General features: G+C 45.1%; 1 protein-coding gene across 2 annotated transcripts in view; it reads right to left on the minus strand.

Moving 5' to 3' along the window:
- Window positions 1-15,992, minus strand: part of LOC135245270 (metastasis-associated protein MTA3-like) — a 51,033-nt gene that overhangs the window by 5,340 nt on the left and 29,701 nt on the right. For both annotated transcript variants that reach the window (XM_064318218.1, XM_064318219.1), the window contains exons 11-19: window positions 15,793-15,867; window positions 15,478-15,536; window positions 14,531-14,646; window positions 13,434-13,588; window positions 12,221-12,443; window positions 5,275-5,364; window positions 4,697-4,876; window positions 2,365-2,396; window positions 1,452-1,570 (exon numbers count right to left, since the gene is read on the minus strand). In XM_064318218.1, the coding sequence (XP_064174288.1) occupies window positions 1,452-1,570; window positions 2,365-2,396; window positions 4,697-4,876; window positions 5,275-5,364; window positions 12,221-12,443; window positions 13,434-13,588; window positions 14,531-14,646; window positions 15,478-15,536; window positions 15,793-15,867 (1,049 nt within the window). The remainder of the gene's footprint in view (window positions 1-1,451; window positions 1,571-2,364; window positions 2,397-4,696; window positions 4,877-5,274; window positions 5,365-12,220; window positions 12,444-13,433; window positions 13,589-14,530; window positions 14,647-15,477; window positions 15,537-15,792; window positions 15,868-15,992) is intronic.

Consider the following 15,992-nt stretch of genomic DNA (forward strand, 5'->3'; position numbering starts at 1 on the left):
TGCGCCGCAGGCCGAAGGGACCCACGGTCCTAATGACGCGCGCTTTCCTGGCAGATTCCTCCTGCAAAAGGGGTCCTCTAGATACAGACACAACCTTCTCAAGTGCTCGGCTTCACTGACCTGCCAATCACATCTAATATGAGTTCCGTCCTCCAGAGGAAATGCACTTCTGTGCGATCAAAGTGTTGTTTAAAAACCAAACACACACACACAGTCCGTGACAGAGTAACAGGGAACTGCATTATCTTGAAAGTTAATCTGAGAAGGCCAAAAAAAAAAAAGCTGGCTGATTCATAGAGACTGGGGAGCACTGTATAAGACTTTATACCAGCAATTATTGGCATAAGGGGTTATGCTGTTGTAAAGGTGATGGCAGGAATACTGAGTAGACAATATCAAAAAAAGAGTCCCTTGTGACTGCTCATATGGGTTAGAATAGACTATACTTATATACTGTGTGTGTGTGTGTGTGTGTGTGTGTGTATATGTGTGTGTTGGTGTGTGTGTGTGTGTGTGTGTGTGCAGGAGTGTGACCTAAAGGTTACCTGTGGAGCCCTCCACCACAACACCTAGGCAAACAAGGCAACATCTCCTGAACATCTCTGCCCCTCGACACCCTCTCTAATTACGACTGGGTGTCCCACTTACTGAGCTGCGAGGAAATGTGTCACCTCATCTGACAATGATCCAGTCATTAAGAGCTGCCACTCCTCGTTAAGCAACGCCCACTTTGCCTAAAACACTTAATCAGATCCACCATGCTGCTTACACAGATAATCACTACAGCTGTCAATCACATCCACCCTCACTATAATAGTATTTATGTTTGTGTGTGTGTGTGTGTGTGTGCATTTTGTGTGTGTGTGTGTGTGTGTGAGAGAGAGAGAGAGAGAGAGAGAGAGAGAGAAAGAGAGAGAGAGAGTGAGTGCGAGCAGGAGCTTGCTCATTTTCCATTGCAGGCAACTGGAACTGGAAGCCGCAGTACTAGAGTACAAGGTTCTCTCTGACCCTCTTAGCAAGTGATATGCCTCTGTGAACATGCACTGTGATATGCTGTTCCGAAGTTGTGAGCTGTAGTGTGCTCTCAAGTAAATTGACCTGCATTGCCATGTTGCTTGTAAGAAGCTGTGTGATGTTTCAACTTCTCTGGTGTCATCTTTCTGTGTGTAATGGGTTAAGTATGCAGCAATCTGGTGGTTACTGTGTTCAGAGATGTACAGGTTGTGAAAGCTGCTCTAGAAAAGAATCTGCAAAATATAATGCAATGCAACACAGGTGCCAACTAGCCAAACATGTGATGCCACTCATACCCACACACACATAAATATGCACGCGCTCACACACACACACACACACACACACACAAACAAACAAACAAACAAACAAACAAACACACACACACACACAGCCCCCGAACCAAGCGAAAGGTGCAGTACCTTGGTCTTGCCTACCTGGTCTCCCTGGAAACGAGAAAGAAACTGTCATTAGGGGCATCGATCCAGTTAGGGCGTCTCTTGCGAAGCATTGTTCCAGCAGTCCGTAGAGTGCTGCCACTACTCCTCCCATTGTGCTGCAGAGGGCGGGGTCAAGGAGAGGGTGCAGATGAGGTCACGGAGAGGGTATAGATGGGGTAGCAGAAAGGTGGGATCACAGAGAGAGGCGGGGTAGAGTTGAGGATGAGAGCAAGGGCTTGTAACAGGTGGTATATTATTAATTGGTTACAGGGAAAACAGCTCTGCTTTTCCCAGTGAAGAGCCTCTATTTAATTAACAGATGCTCACACAAGCCATGCTGCGTCAGGCCCCATTTTTGTCTCACGCAGGTAAACGGCCAATAGAAGGTGAGAGATAACTCCACTCCTCCCATTTTTCTCATTGGTCACTTTCCTCCTGGGTGTGTTAGTTGCCCCTCTGGCATTTAGAAGAACAACTGAGGGTTGCCATTACATCCTTGGATCATGGTTCCCTTTGGCCGACCCCTAAAGGGGGCGTGTTACCAGAGACACTCACAGGCAGGGAGCCAAAGAGGTGGAAAAAATGACATGGGATCAGGACCCTCCCACCACTTCCTCCTTCACCATGACAACAGGCCGACTTAGCTCAGAATCCATTTCTATTTACTGAGCTAGTCATCTCAGCACAAGGACTCTGATTTGAGTCATGCGCACGCCAATAAACTCTGCCGGCTGTTTGGCCCTGAACAAACAACACTTCTTTGTGAGGACTGTGGGATTTCTAGATGACAATTACTTTGTTATATGGTGTTCTGTTTAAGGTTACATAAAACCTGCATCACGTTCAGTATGGGCCTACTACATTTTGAATAATAACTGTGTGGGGACTGATGTAAACATGAGAAACTTACCAAGACAGGTCCCACACCGTGACTGGAATTATCTATAAAAAAAGAAAGACAGAGTGAAATAAGGAAGTGCATCTTGAGTGTGGAAAATCAATACAGTGGACAAGCCCGAGCGTGTCCAAAGGGAATTGTGAGATGCTGTGCGTCTGCTGGAGAAACCTGCGACTGAAGAAGAAATATAAAAACCTAGCTTCCATGCAAAACGCATGGCATGCTTGAAACTCTGAGCAGCCAATATGTGTGAACTGGGCTTGAGCTGGCTCTGATTGGTCAGTCCATACCACATCTGCAAGAAGCTCAATCAATGGGTGGAGCCAGTCTACTGACGCTAATAAATCAAAGAGGTAGAAAAAAAAAACCCTCAGGAAATGCTGAAGCACTTTGCCTGTTGCTGCTTAACAATTTCCCAGGCATAGGAACCCTTAAAACTGTCACCAGTGTGTGAACTCCACACGTCACATTCACATAAGCTCATGCAAGAACTGGAAACTAATTGGTCCCGGTTCTGACAGGCGTTGGATAAAAGGTGGACATTTAGGTTGGGGGCGGGTGGACGGAAGTGTCGGGGCTGAGCGCTACAGGACCTTTTCCGAGTCGGGAAGGCGGCAGGAGCGTCCCGCCCCCCGCGTCGGGCCCGGCCCGTTACTCAGCCCCTCCCCCGCCAATTACGCCTCCCAGCCCAGGAGGCGAGGGCGTAAAACCATCCAGCGGCCGACCTTCATCACTCCACTGACATTAGCCTGAGGCTGATCACGGGGGACTGTGAGCCGAGTCTCATGACCAGGCAGGGGTGAAAGGGATGCCCCCACCCCGCGAACAATGACCAGTGCCACCCATTAAGATAAAAGAAAACACCAATATATTTCAACTACATGGACTTCTGAATATTGAAACAATAAATATATTTCAGAGCAATACAAGCACTTATCACAATCTGAAATAGTAAATAATAATAGTCAATATATTGTGAAATGTTGCAATGTTTTCTGCTTTTAATATTTAGTTACATTTTTAATATTTCCAGAAAAGGTTCTGGTCACAGTTGTAGTCGCTGTAAGACACAAAAGACCTCAACGATTTCAGGACCAGCATAGTGCTTCCTGTGTGAAGAGGAAGTCATCGCAGTGTTTTCCGGTTTTAAGCGTTTACAGTAAGCAACTCATTTCAGTCATTGATTGGCTAGAGTCTGAACCGAACTATAAAACAAAAAAACTTTTTAAAAAACTGCAGACACTGCAAGACTGGAATTTGACCTTTTACTGTAAAGTGATTAACTATCTGAGCTAAGTGTAGAGTAATAGCTAGATTTGGGTCTTAGGCAGGGGACGGGTGTTCTTCAGTTGCTCCAGTCAGCAAAGCCGGGTTGTGAAATGATGCCATTTAGCAACTACTATTTATGATAAACATGCAGATGAAAAAATGAGAAATATGCAAATACATCTCACTGCAAAACTACTCAAAAGACCAGCGACAGAGCAAAGACACGTAGCAATGGCTATGTGTACAACCTGCTCTTTGCCTTGTTAACTCTGACTGAGGATATTTTCTGTTCCTGGAACTTCTACACACCGAAAAGTCTGCACCAGAGACACATGACACCTGGATCAGACCAGCGCAAGCTGACTTCTGAAGACAGATCAATCAGCAGATCCTGCACACAGCTGTGGAAGGGGGGGGGGGGGATGGCAGATGGTGGAGAGGAGAGAGAATCCGGGACGGGAGAGTGAGCCGATATAAAGTCGGCGTGCTGCTGTAACAGCCCAGCAACAGCGCGCCCTTAAAACGGAATAAGGAAGACTGCGTTGACACCCGTGCCTTCTCTCTGAGGGGCTGCAGATTGAGCTGCGATTCTGCAGACTGTGAAGCAGCTCGAAATACTGTGAAAATGAGTGTGTGTGTGTGTGTGTGTGTGTGTGTGTGTGTGTGTGTGTGTGTGTGTGTGTGTGTGTGTGTGTGTGTGTGTGTGTGTGTGTGTGAGTGTGTGTGTGTGTGTTAGATGCTTGGTGAGACTCTTCCTCTGTATTTTCTGCCAGTTGAAGATGCAGAAGAAAAGAATGAAGAATGTGTGTGTGTCTGTGTGTGCATGTGCACACATGAATGTGCATGTGACTGCACGCATGCTTGTGTGTCTGCGCATATGAACGCACATGTACGGATGTAAAGGTTGTGTGTGTGTGTGTGTGTGTGTGTGTGTGTGTGTGTGTGTGTGTGTGTGTGTGTGTGTGTGTGTGTGTGTGTGTGTGTGTGTGTGTGTGTGTGTGTGTGTGTGTGTGTGTGATGTGTGTGTGTGTGTGTGTGTGTGTGTGTGTGTGTGTGTGTGTGTGTGGTAAATCACCTTGGCTGGCTGCAGCTGCTCGCCTCTCTGTGTCCATCCTGCTATGGTGTTGGTAGCTACGCTTTCCCAGCATTCCTAGAGGCCCGTGGCTGGGCAGTGAAGAGATCAGGGTCTTGGGGGGCTGGACCTGCAGGCCAGGGGTCCGGGGGGGGCGGGGAGTATGGGGCACTGGACGAGACTCTGGAACAAATAGACCGTACATGCCAGCCAAACATTAGGAAACAGAACCCTCAGCTAAAAAACAGGAAACACAGACCAATGAACCATCTTCAAATCAGCCAACACAGTGCTGCATTGTACCCCTACTAAGTTCAAATTCTGAACAAACACTATACTCCCTTCAGGTAAAAATAATTATTGGGATACATACAGGCATGCATGTTAGGCCAAACAACACTGTCTGCTAAAATCATTAATGTAATGCATGCATACATACTTATACTTGTAAGTACGCATATGCGTACGCAAGCATGGGAGTACAATGGTTGTCCATACGTGTCCATGTGTATTTATGTGTATGTTAATTTGTGGGAGAGTCTAGGTGTGTGTGTGTGTGTGTGCGTGCGTGCGCGTCTCACCCAGGTACTGCAGGATGCTGGAGAGGGTGCTCCGCTGTGTGGCTCTGAAGCGAGCAGGCCGACCCGCTCCGTCTGGGACTCTGCTCAAGTCTGCGCATCAAAGAAACCCAGGAGCCCGATAAGAACACCAGCAGGCACAGAGACGTCCACACACAAGGAGAAGCGGCACTGAGCATCGGTGCTGTTCAGAGGGCACAGCAGCTGACGAGGGCAGAGAGGTTCCGGCTCTAATTAGTTCCTCATGGAACCCTGTAATGTCAGCCTGTCCTTGGGTTACAAAGTGTCAAAGAGAGGGAGCTGTGAAACAGCGCTTCTTATCCGTCCAGACAGGGATCCTAGGAGCGCTGATCAGCGCGTGCTGACAGAACGATCTTTGGGGCAGATGCACGGTTCTAAGCAACGAAGGATACGAAGGCACCCGACAAGAGCAAGTGTCTTCTAACAGGCCCGTTTCTGTGACTGACAACCAGCACACACAAACTACACACGCACACTTACACACACACACACGCCCACATATAGGAGATATTGAGCAGAATAATGGGATGAATGGTCCAATGAAACATTTGCCCATTGGAGATCGATATCATAGAGAGGGCGGGGGTGGGGGGGGGAGGGGGGCTGGAAGGAACGGGGTCACAGGGGGTTGGGGGGAGGGGGGGGTGGGCACTGAACAGAACTTTCAGAATCAGAAAGTAAAGATATCGACCTCACGACCTTCTCTCTTCAGGCTGGCGACTGTGGCTCTACTCCACCAGCAGCAGCACATCCGCACGCTGATCGCCCTGATCACCACAACGTATTACACAAGAGAGGGGCGCTCCAGGACACGCACTCTCATCACCCTCCGAGGCTAAACCAAGAAAACACCAGGCTGCGCTCGAGTCCCAGCCAATGATGTCGCTTCTGCCTCCCCTGTGAATGCGACACTCAAAGCAGTGTCACCCAGAGGGACACAGCTTCGTGAGTCAGCTTAAGAATCAGAGTGAGAATGTTTTTTCAGGTTATGAACAGGGGCGGGTTTGCTTTCAGAATATCAAAGTCATGAGAAACTCTTGAGAAACTCTTGAGAAACGTGACAGAGTATCCTCGTTTTGCAATACTTCACTAAACTGGGGCCACGTTTTGTCACCATTCCAAAAACTAAAGATATTCCAGACCTAAAGAATTAAAAATCCAGGACCTCTCAGAAGTAAATAATTTTTGAAAATGGGAGCTTTAGTTGAGATGTATGGTGTAAGTTTTGATTGATAATGCTTAGTCTTTGCAAGAATGTGACTCCGGATGGGCTGTTAAATGTGGTGCACTATGGTGGGTGGAAGGACTAGAAAGCAGGAAGAAACAAAAGATCTGGCAACAGATATTTTGTTATGTCTGTGACAGTGTCTCTGTGAAAAAGGCTCTACAAATAAGATTGAATAATCCAAACCAACTCAGAGACTCCATGACACATCACAGATATGCAGAGCCCCGAAGTCACAATAAGTTCTCAAAGCAGGCTGACATCTGTATAAACGGAACTTTTTAAAGGCAGTCAGAATGACCCCACAAAAAAAAATCAAGCAGACAAAACACGGCTTAGATATATTTTCATTTAACTAAGATGTACCAAAAACCAAAGGCCTTTATTTTTTATATTTCATTATATTTGCTCTACCATCTATAAGATTTCTGCAAATTAAGTGAAATATTAAGGGCACATTCTCAAAAGAAACACTTGTCCAATGCAGGCATCTCAAACTCCAGTCCTGGAGTGCTGTTTTTTTGTAGTTTCCTTTAGGGCTTGTGAATAAAGTGTGTGGGCTCTAGCCAATCAAAGACTTAAACCAAGCACTTGAAATAACAGTGAGAAATAAGTTTCTTTTTCTTTCTTAAATTTTCAATGCTGAATTTTGAATTCCAAACGATTTAACGACTTATTTTGATTAGTTTGAATGAAAGACCCAGTACTGGGATGAGGTCCACTTCAACATGCGTATCACTTAGAAATAAATAAGATATCATGAACATTGCACATGGATGAAACATTCATGCTTAAACACAGTGTGGAGAGATGCATTATGGGAAGGGTTAAAGCCAATCTGTGGTTTGGAGAGTACACCGTGAAAGGCATGTTTATGCATGTTTGGCAGAGATCTGTACTCCACCTCCAGCCAATCAGCAACAGGTATCACAGATGGCCAAGTGCTCCATGAAATTACAAGGACTCGGAAAATACTTTCAGCTACGGTTTTATTTATATTTCTTTTCTGTCATTTATTTTTGAAGAGATAAAAAAAACTACCACTCACATGATGATCACAGTCAAACAAATTCCTATGAGTAGGCTTTGTGACATGGAATAAAACACACACAAACACTCCAGGAATGAGTGAGGGTACAAGGTTACAGCATGAGAAAAGGACACAAAATGGACAACACATGAATGTAATAGAACAAATAAAATAGAAAGTAAGGAAATGCTAGGTTATTTATTTTAAAAATGGAGCTATTAAATGGATATGAAACATTAAGAACATCTGCTTCCCAGGCAACAAAGCCTTTGTTGAATTTCACCTGACCTAGAGTGTCAATGGAAGTGGTTGTAAATGAAAACACTGGCTTGTTCTTCATGAAAGGTAACACACACAGAAAGGTGTTTACTGGAGCACTTCTAAATGGCTACATTTCCATTAGCAAGCAAATATTACTGATGTTGTAATGGAAAAGTAGCTAATGGTCATCATCATTTCCCTCATCATTTCACAACTGATGTTTCCAGCTTGGGATGAATTACTGGCCTAATGAGAAGACAAAATGATGCCACATGGCACTAAATGCATCCATAATCTGTACAATTATTTAAAAATCAATCCTGTAATATGCACTTATCAGGCTGGTCCCCCTTCAACTGTACAGATCACCAATCAGGGCTCCCAATACAATACGATTACGCAAATTGAACATATTGCCGTACTTTTTATTTTTTAAAGGACCTTTGGGAAAATACGTTATATTTTACAGAAATGAACTATTTATCAAATATATTTTAGTAATTGAAAGTGGTAATAATTTGAATATTTCCCCATGTCTTTTGAAGCATTGGTACATTATGTAAGAAACCCCTCAGATACACCAAATGGTGTGTTGAGGTCGCCAACATCAAGAAACCAAAACTTATCACGCCGGGTCACCAACTGTAAGAAACCCATCAGATACACCAAACAGCAGAAGTATCTGAGTGGCGAAGGAACGCGTGTAGTCATACCCAGGGCTACCAGAACGGGATTCATTTAACATTATCTCAGTTATTTGATTGCAAAAATAATGTTATAACCTTTACTCTGCGCTGACAGTTGTGCATAGAGGGAGACTGCAAGTGATCCGCCAGAAGTGTTTCACTATATGGATCGCTATCTGTTGTCGGTAGTAGATGCCTATATGCCTCAGGCCTGAGTAGCCTGCATAGATACAGTAGTGTATCTTGCTATGGCACTAGTGTATAAGCGAGTGACTACAGGGTACAGATATCCTGAGTTCTATGCTTACGTTAGGACCCTGAAACTGCTAGGTGTGCAGCGGTAAGAGTCATAAAGGAATGCCAGGTTAAAGTGAATGCAGCTTATTTTACAGTATGCGTAGTGACGATACTAAGCAGATGCAAGAGTGTGTGTAGTGAGATGGCTGTACGCATCTGCGTAGGAGGTTGTATTGCCATTGCACCTTTCCCCTTACATATTCAAAGATCAAAGCAAAAAACCAAGTCATCAAATGAAGACACAACGATAACAGAACAGTACATTAATGATCCTGCTTGTGCTATCTCTGCAAGCATACCTCACCAGGTTAAACTTTGTATCTGGCTGGGCGCTGACCCATAGGTATCAAGATCTTTTGTCAGCACCCCACCCACCAGACAACAAATCGTCACCCATGACATTGGCTTTCTTTCAATACAAAACATGATGACACTGCATTATGGACAAACTAAGCTTTACTTAACGATGGTCCAGTGGGATGTTTTGCTGAGCACTGAGTCTTTGTATCAAACCCTGCTGACTCCCTGTCAGTAAACAGAGACTGTTTACCTTTGGGCCCCACTTCTGTAAACCCCCTTCCAATTGCCACAATCTTGGTAAAATATTTTATTTCAATACATTTTGGCATATTCCATTTCTGTAAGGGCAGCACTATTAAGCAATCAAGCGGTTTTCTGTAAGGGGAGCACTGTGGGTCAGGAGCAAACAAGCTGTTTGCACTGTTTGCCTGCCATGCCAACTAAAAAGGATTAAATGATAACAATCACTTGGTTTCTTAGGGTTCACCTGGATTGGGGTGCTTTGCACTCACTCTCCACCCACGCAGGCACAACCAGTCCGGTTTGCAAGGCACTGAAAGCCATTTAACTTCAAAGGTCTCCAAGTGGATCATTATCTCTCTTTTAAAAAAAAAAGTTCTTTCACCAGGGCATTCTTTGCCAGACTAACAGATCCTCAGTACACTGCTGAAAGCACGACCTTTTAAAAAAACAATTCAGCCAGTCAAAAGTTTCAAAATTAAATTAAGGAGCTTTTCAACAGCGAGACAAACCTGGGGGAAGAGTCAGATTTATGCTCATGCTGTTGGAGCATTCCTTCTCAAGCCTGCCAGACAAGACCAAAAGTTCTTCCCAGTGTCACCCCACCCACTGCAAAATCCTTAATATCCTGGAAACCCTACCAGGCCTGGGAGCCACACCCTGTATAAACAGCAGGGGTGGAGCCAGAATAGTCAACTGGGTGCCTCCTCGTTCAATTAGAGTGAGATCAGGCACTTTCCATTCTCCTGTCTGATGGAGATTGGATTGAATTGGAATCTGACTCAAGGAGAGGGAGGGAACAGCATCGCCAAGGCACAGACCTCTCTGAAAAAAAAAATGAAAAAAAAAGAGCTGGAAACAGCAGGAGTGATTGAGTTCGTATGGCTGACATCAAAATGCATACACGTCACAGAATTGAACGAGATTTGGAAATGAGTTCCCAGTGTTAAATGCCTCCTCCTGGCCTCTACAGTGAGACTGCATATATGGTATAGCAGCTTATGAATTTTAAGTTTTAAAGGGTAAGAGGTCAGAGATGACATCCCTTATTGAATGATAAGGAACCCCTTCTCAGTGTGCTGAGCTACAGAAACTGAGCCCCCAAATCCACAGAGCACGCCATCCTCCTGGAGAACTAAACACCCTTATCTGAACAATAACAGAGGCCTTCAGGACACTGCTTGGGACAGTCAAGCACATTCTGTCCACTGAGAATCATCGTACTGCTCAGCTCAAGACAGTCAGCCCACCTCGACTTAGGGGTTGGAACAACTTCTAACTTTTCCTTTGCTTTCAGATCTAGCAACAAATCCGAAAATCCATTCTCCCAAATTCCCACAAGAACCGGCCAACACGACTTTGCAGGAGATAAGACGAACACCACAACAGTTACAAACAGATAGATTTTTCCACACTTCTGCCTGGCCCATCACGTGAAGAGAAAAGAACTGTTTATGGAGAAATAACATATCCTTCCAAAATAACAAAATCCCCACAGCTGTTTAACCAACAGCCAGAGTTAAGCTTATATAAATATCAACACCATCGAGCCCTTAAGGGGACAAACAAATACCATTTCACACGTACAACTGGAGCCTGAAATAAACGTACAAAATGTTGCATTTGAAAATTAATCCTGAGGAAAAGGTTTCAACTTTCACAGGCTTTTTTCTTTACAGGAAACTAAACACATTCTCCAAGATAATGTTTTCCTCAAACAGCCACTAAAGGTGGCTTTAAAATGGCTGTTATTTAAATAATGTGATGAATGGGAATAATATCAGCAACAAAACTTCTGTGGAAAAAGTTGTAATGAAATGTTCCAAAAAAAACAGCAGGAATGAGCACACTATATTCATATGTTAGTTCAGTCAGGGGGAGTAACCTGCCTCCACAAAAAAGAAATAACAGTGCATTACTAATGCACCAGAAGAAAGCTTTCCCACAGATGCAAAATATATTCATCATTCAAATGAACTGCATCTTCATAATGCATACCTCGCATTTATAACTACTAAATAGCAATGCACGAAAGCTATATTAATACATTTTTGCATATTACAACGTTTAATGACCATATCATAAAGATAAAGGAAAACTTCAAAAATGACTTAAGCCATGCGGTCAGACAGAAAACTGATTGCTTTTACGAATACCATCCCACTGGGTTAATTTGAGGTAGCACGTCTTTTAGTGACCATATTGTGCACCGTTTAAATTTTGCCAATCGTTATGTACAAAATCAAAAAGTTAAAGCATATACTTTGTTGCCCTCATATAATGCTTACAGATGTTGAGTATGCATTATAAAGGTAGCTGGTGTAAAGCAAGACCCTTCATTCAGATAGTAGTGCACACCAATATCTGCAGAAAATTGCAAAATATAGCTATCTTCAGGTAAAAATATAACTATATAACACTCAAATATATAACTCATTCTCTTTTGTACATTTGTACAATCCTGATATGGTCTCAAGAGCACATGTAAAGGTGAGAGGGACAGTGAGAGGGGAGTGGAATGGTTTTTGGGTGCGTGTTTGTGCGCAAATCCTTTAGTTAGTGTGCCAGACTTCAGTTTCGCACCAAAAACAAGTTTAGCAGAGTTAAAAATAAATAAAAAAGTACTTAAAAGGGGTCTTTTTTTTTTGGCAAGAAAAAAAAACAGAAATCAAAACAAAAAGAACATCAATGATGCAACACAAAAAATGAGGGGTGCAGGTATTCTTTATTGGGAACGAAAAATACAAAAAAAACAAAATAATATAATAACGATGAGGAAAATAAAAGAGACGGTAAGGGGGAGGAGGGGGGGGAATGGCAGCGAGCGATGGGGGTGGGGGTGAGGGAGGGGGAGGGGGGGTGAGAGTTAGGAATTTAAAGAGCTCTTACACTCCGCCTTTACGGCGCCACAGTTAATGGGCACAAAGGGGCGGCGCGCCGCCTGGCGCAGCCTGATGAGGTCACGGCACATGTGACGGGCCAGCTTGGTGAGGCGCGTGGCCTGCAGCAGGAAGGCCTGCTTGGTCTTCATGGAGGACTTGGGGCTGCCGCTGTTCCGCATGGGGACCATGTGGGAGCCCTGCCGGGGGCCGTGGCCCCGCGAACGAGGCTCCTGAGGGGAGGGGGGCACGGATGGACAGAGAGAGAGAGAGAGAGAGAGAGAGAGAGAGAGAGAGGATAAGACATGGGATGGGAGTAAATGAGATGAGGTAAAGGAGACAGAAAGAGGAGGAAGAAATGAGTGAGGGAAAGAGAGAAAGGGACAATGAGAGGAAGGGCAGCAGTAGAAAAGGGGGAGAAATAGGAGGGAAGGAAAGAAAGGGGAGAGCGAGAAAAGTGGGAATGAGAGGGAGAGAGAGGGAGCAAAAGATAAAGTGAGGGTGAGCAAAAGGGCAGAGAGGAAAGGTATCAGTCATAATCCCGTGCAGTATTACCTTCTAATTCAGTCCAGCTTCTCTAATACAGATATATACAACGCCACCAGTGGGGCTGTCACCATCACCATATAACACGGCTATGAGAATCCATACGGTTACATTTCCAGAACCGTGGTGACAAATTTGTTTTTACAACATTTATAGCATTTTTCAATTTCAGTTATGTAAATATAGCCTCTTTAAAAGCAGCCATGCGTGTATTTCCAGGCAAAGAATGAAGACACACACAGAACGCAGCCGACAGGTCGGTGCCGGTAGGAGAGAGGGCAAATGGTAACAAGTGTTCTGAACATGAACTAACAATTTTGTAGCAGAAAGCATCTTTTTTGCACAGTGATGCAAAGACTACCAAACATCAATTTAAAAGAGACAGACCATACAAATTCTGCAAATAACCTGTTCCTTTTTTTTTTGTCCAACAATAACAAAAACACTCCGGACTTTAAGTTAAAATCACAGCAGTGATGATGACATAACTGATGTGAGCTGTAAAAGGAGGCGGAGCTTACACTGGGTGCAGGGCTAGCACTGAAGTGTGTTGTAATAGGAGGCGGGGCTTAAATTGGGGGCAGGGCTAGCACTGATGTGTGTTGTAATAGGAGGCGGGGCTTACATTGGGGGCAGGGCTAGCACTGATGTGTGTTGTAATAGGAGGCAGGGCTTACATTGGGGGCAGGGCTTGCGGGCATCTTCTCCTCCCCCTCAGCTCGGCTGGGCATTTTCAGGCCCCCGTACTTCTTCCAGTACAGCCAGCAGGACACACACAGACGGCACTGCATGTTGGGGGGGCCCCAGGAGTACCACTGAGCAGACTGCATAGCTGCAGGGGGGGGAAATCAGCAGAGGGTCATGTAGGTGCAAAAACTGACACTCCAGTTGTAAATTGTAAGACACACTTACGACAGTGATAATAAACTGAAAAAGTGTTGTATGTGTACGCTTATAAATCACAGTATTGATCAGATTTGTGGCATAGGTTATGTTATGAGACTGTGTGTCTTATAGTCGCACTACATCTTCAGCAAGGCCTGATAGAAGGCCTTATAAAACCAGCAGACAAGCTTGGCTCTCTGATAAAAAGTTTGGTTCCTGCCACAGCAGGGCGAATTAATCTGCGGGCTAAATCATGCTTGATAAATCACAAGATAAATGGTCATAGTGGTAATATCTCGGTCAGAGTGGCAGTAACCCTGGGTAACTCAGTGTAGCAGAGTCAGTGTGGCAGTAACCCTGAGTAACTCAGTGTAGCAGAGTCAGTGTGGCAGTAACCCTGGGTAACTCAGTGTAGCAGAGTCAGTGTGGCAGTAACCCTGGGTAACTCAGTGTAGCAGAGTCAGTGTGGCAGTAACCCTGGGTAACTCAGTTTAGCAGAGTCAGTGTGGCAGTAACCCTGGGTAACTCAGTGTAGCAGAGTCAGTGTGGCAGTAACCCTGGGTAACTCAGTGTAGCAGAGTCAGTGTGGCAGTAACCCTGGGTAACTCAGTGTAGCAGAGTCAGTGTGGCAGTAACCCTGGGTAACTCAGTGTAGCAGAGTCAGTGTGGCAGTAACCCTGGGTAACTCAGTGTAGCAGAGTCAGTGTGGCAGTAACCCTGGGTAACTCAGTGTAGCAGAGTCAGTGTGGCAGTAACCCTGGGTAACTCAGTTTAGCAGTCACTCCCTGGGTCAGAGTGGCAGTAACCCTGGGTAACGCAGTGTAGCAGTGACTCCTGCTGAATCTCTGTGTCTGTGAATCCGCGGTGAGAGAGAACCAGCGCTACTCACAGAAGCAGCTCTCACAGGCTCGCCCAGTTCCCGCCATCTGGTATCCGCCTGCCCCTGCAGCTCCGTTCATGGTGGCCATCTTCCCATTACTGATCTGGTTGGGGTTTGGCTTATTACTGCCAATCAGAGACAAGGGGAGGAGACTCGCTAAACCTCTATTCAATGAGGGAGACGCAGCGGAGGGAACTCACAGATGATTCCCTCCATGTGTGTAAATGGACTGCATTTATATATATATTACTTATATAGCACTTCTATCCAAAGCACTTTACAATTGATGCCTCTCATTCACCCATTCACACACACACTCACACACCAACAGTGAAAGGCTGCCATGCAAGGTACCAATCAACTCACTGGGAGCAATTAGGGGTTAGGTGTCTTGCTCAGGGACACTTCGACACGCCTAGGATGGGGGATCGAACCGGCAACCCTCTGACTGCCAGACAACCGCTCTTACCTCCTGAGCTATGTCGCCCCTGTGTCTAAATGTGCAACATGAGCTGAGCTGAAATGATAAGACTTGCAGAGGCTGGAGAGGACAGTGTACCAATCCAACAGTGCACTGTCCTAACACCACATATGCTCCGCAATAACACACCCACCTGGATTTATCTACACATGCACTCAGGGACAACACTGGAAATATATACATATCCACTCTGTAAGAACACCTGACAGGCACAAGCATATCTACTCCATTACACTGGACAAACACAAGCATGTCCATTTCATTACACTGGACAAACACAAGCATGTCCATTTCGTTACACTTGACACACACAAGCATAAATGGATGACAAAACAAATTAATGAGCAGTATCTCTAAGGTAATTTCCATTCCTTCTGAATGATTCTCAAAGCAGTTCATTATGAGGGGGTTAGTAGCACGGTTTCATGGGGCTAAAATGAGCATAGAGAGAGAACAGGGCAGGTTTCACACTCACTATGTGGGAATGTAAACTTGCTTCAGTTTGCTCTCTGCTTCCGCTGCCTTCAGCCGTTTCTGTTCACACCAGCGGGGACAAAAGCAGAAGTCAGAAGCTGCACTTCCTGTCTAAGATGCCACCCTTCCTCCAAACCACACAGTGCGACTGGGCTTCCTGTTTGCTCGATGACTAGTCATAGAGACTGTACAGGGTGCCGCTGGAGGTCTGCCGGCCGCAAGCCTATGGCTGACAGTGACATCACAAATGTCCAGAAAACCAACATTACACATCTGAGCCTATAGGTGGCAGCAGAGGAGAAAGGCTTAAGCTCACCTGCTGCACGTATCTGTCTGTGGTCTTCCACATGTAGTAATACTCTATGATGCTGGTCAGAGATTTCCATGGGAGCTGGAGGAGAGAGGGAGAGGGGAGGAGGAAGAGAAGGAGATGGGAGATGATATTAGTTGTATTGTGTATTCTTGTTTTTCCAACACTAATACTTTATTGTTACACAATGACAAAAAAAGTATGTT

The sequence above is a fragment of the Anguilla rostrata genome, chromosome 18, assembly GCF_018555375.3.
Source record: "Anguilla rostrata isolate EN2019 chromosome 18, ASM1855537v3, whole genome shotgun sequence".
In the NCBI taxonomy this organism is placed as follows: domain Eukaryota; kingdom Metazoa; phylum Chordata; class Actinopteri; order Anguilliformes; family Anguillidae; genus Anguilla; species Anguilla rostrata.